The 1,189-nt window shown below is 63.2% G+C and overlaps 1 protein-coding gene across 1 annotated transcript in view; it reads left to right on the top strand.

Annotated features, from left to right (window-relative positions):
• The first annotated feature begins 857 nt into the window (after window positions 1-857).
• Window positions 858-1,189, top strand: part of DOK4 (docking protein 4) — an 8,963-nt gene continuing 8,631 nt past the window's right edge. Inside the window, exon 1 of the mRNA XM_010004384.1 lies at window positions 858-923. Coding sequence (XP_010002686.1) covers window positions 858-923 — 66 coding nt within the window. The remainder of the gene's footprint in view (window positions 924-1,189) is intronic.

Raw genomic sequence — 1,189 nt, 5'->3', positions numbered from 1 at the left:
GGTGGCCGAGGTGACATCGGGTGGGGAGAAGGAGAGGGGGGCACGGGACGGGGCTGGAGGTAACCCCCAGCATCTCTGAATTCCCCCATGGGGTGGCGGGGGGGGATGGGATGGGAGGAGGGTTCCCACTCAGGCGAGTGCTGGCCCCGGTCCCCAGGGGGGTGTCCCAGCCCCGGCCACCCCCGCTCTCTCCTCCACGGGCCACCTCAGAGTATCCCGGGTGCTTCTGGGGACACAAGCCATCCCGGTGGCACCCAGACAGGCCGTGGCAGTGGTCACATCCCCGGGGATGGCCCCATCCTTCCCTAGGTGATTTTTCCAGCTGGAAAAGGAACCTGGTTCCCACTTGGTCCAAGCGCCCGGGGCTGGGGTGATCCCATCGCACAGGGGGACCAGGCTAAGCGTGGCCAAGCTCACAGTGGGGCTGGAGGGAGGGTGAGTTGTGCCGGGGCAAGTGCCACAGCCAAAAAAAAACCCACGGCAGAGCTGGGCTGGGCGGGCAGGAGGTTGTTAACACTGAAGCCTACTGATGGCCAGTGGCCCGGGCTGTGTAGTTGCCCGAGGAAGCAGGCTGGGAAAAGGAAGGGCAGGGCTGGCGACCACTGCCGCGCTGGCAGGGGTTAACACCGGACTGTTCCACTCGGGTGGTTCAGGCAGCAAAGGGAGGAGGAAGAGGAGGAGGAAGATGTCACCCGTCGATCTGTCATTTCTCTCTCCCAGTCAGGATGGGGGACACCGCTAGCACCAAACTGGGCCGGTGGTGAGGAGGGGGGGTCTGAGGGAAGAGGATGGAGAGGGGGGGGTGAAGGTGAAGGCAAGCCCTCCCCAAATAGCCTCCACCCTTTCGGGCTATCGCCATGGCGACAAATTTTAACGACATCATCAAGCAAGGCTACGTGAGGATGAAGAGCAAAAAGCTGGGGGTGAGTGGGAGGCCTGGGTGAATGGGGGGGGACATGCACGGATATGGGGGCCCAAAGAGCTCAGCCACGTTGCCTCTTGCAGCATCTGCCCCCCTGTTTTTGGGTCAGATAAGTGACATTTTGGTGGCTGTGGTGGCAGGGGGGGCGGCACTTGTTGGTACCCAAATCATCTCACAGCTCCACGGGGCCTGATCCTGCACCGTGTGGCATCTCCACACTGGACATGGGTCACCATGGGGATTTGGGGGGGGGGAGTGGCCCCGGGC

This window comes from Chaetura pelagica, unplaced genomic scaffold (genome assembly GCF_000747805.2).
Source record: "Chaetura pelagica isolate M959 unplaced genomic scaffold, ChaPel_1.0 scaffold379, whole genome shotgun sequence".
Taxonomy (NCBI): Eukaryota; Metazoa; Chordata; class Aves; order Apodiformes; family Apodidae; genus Chaetura; species Chaetura pelagica.
Note: the sequence above shows the minus strand (reverse complement) of the source record. Positions and strands in the feature narration are given on the sequence as shown.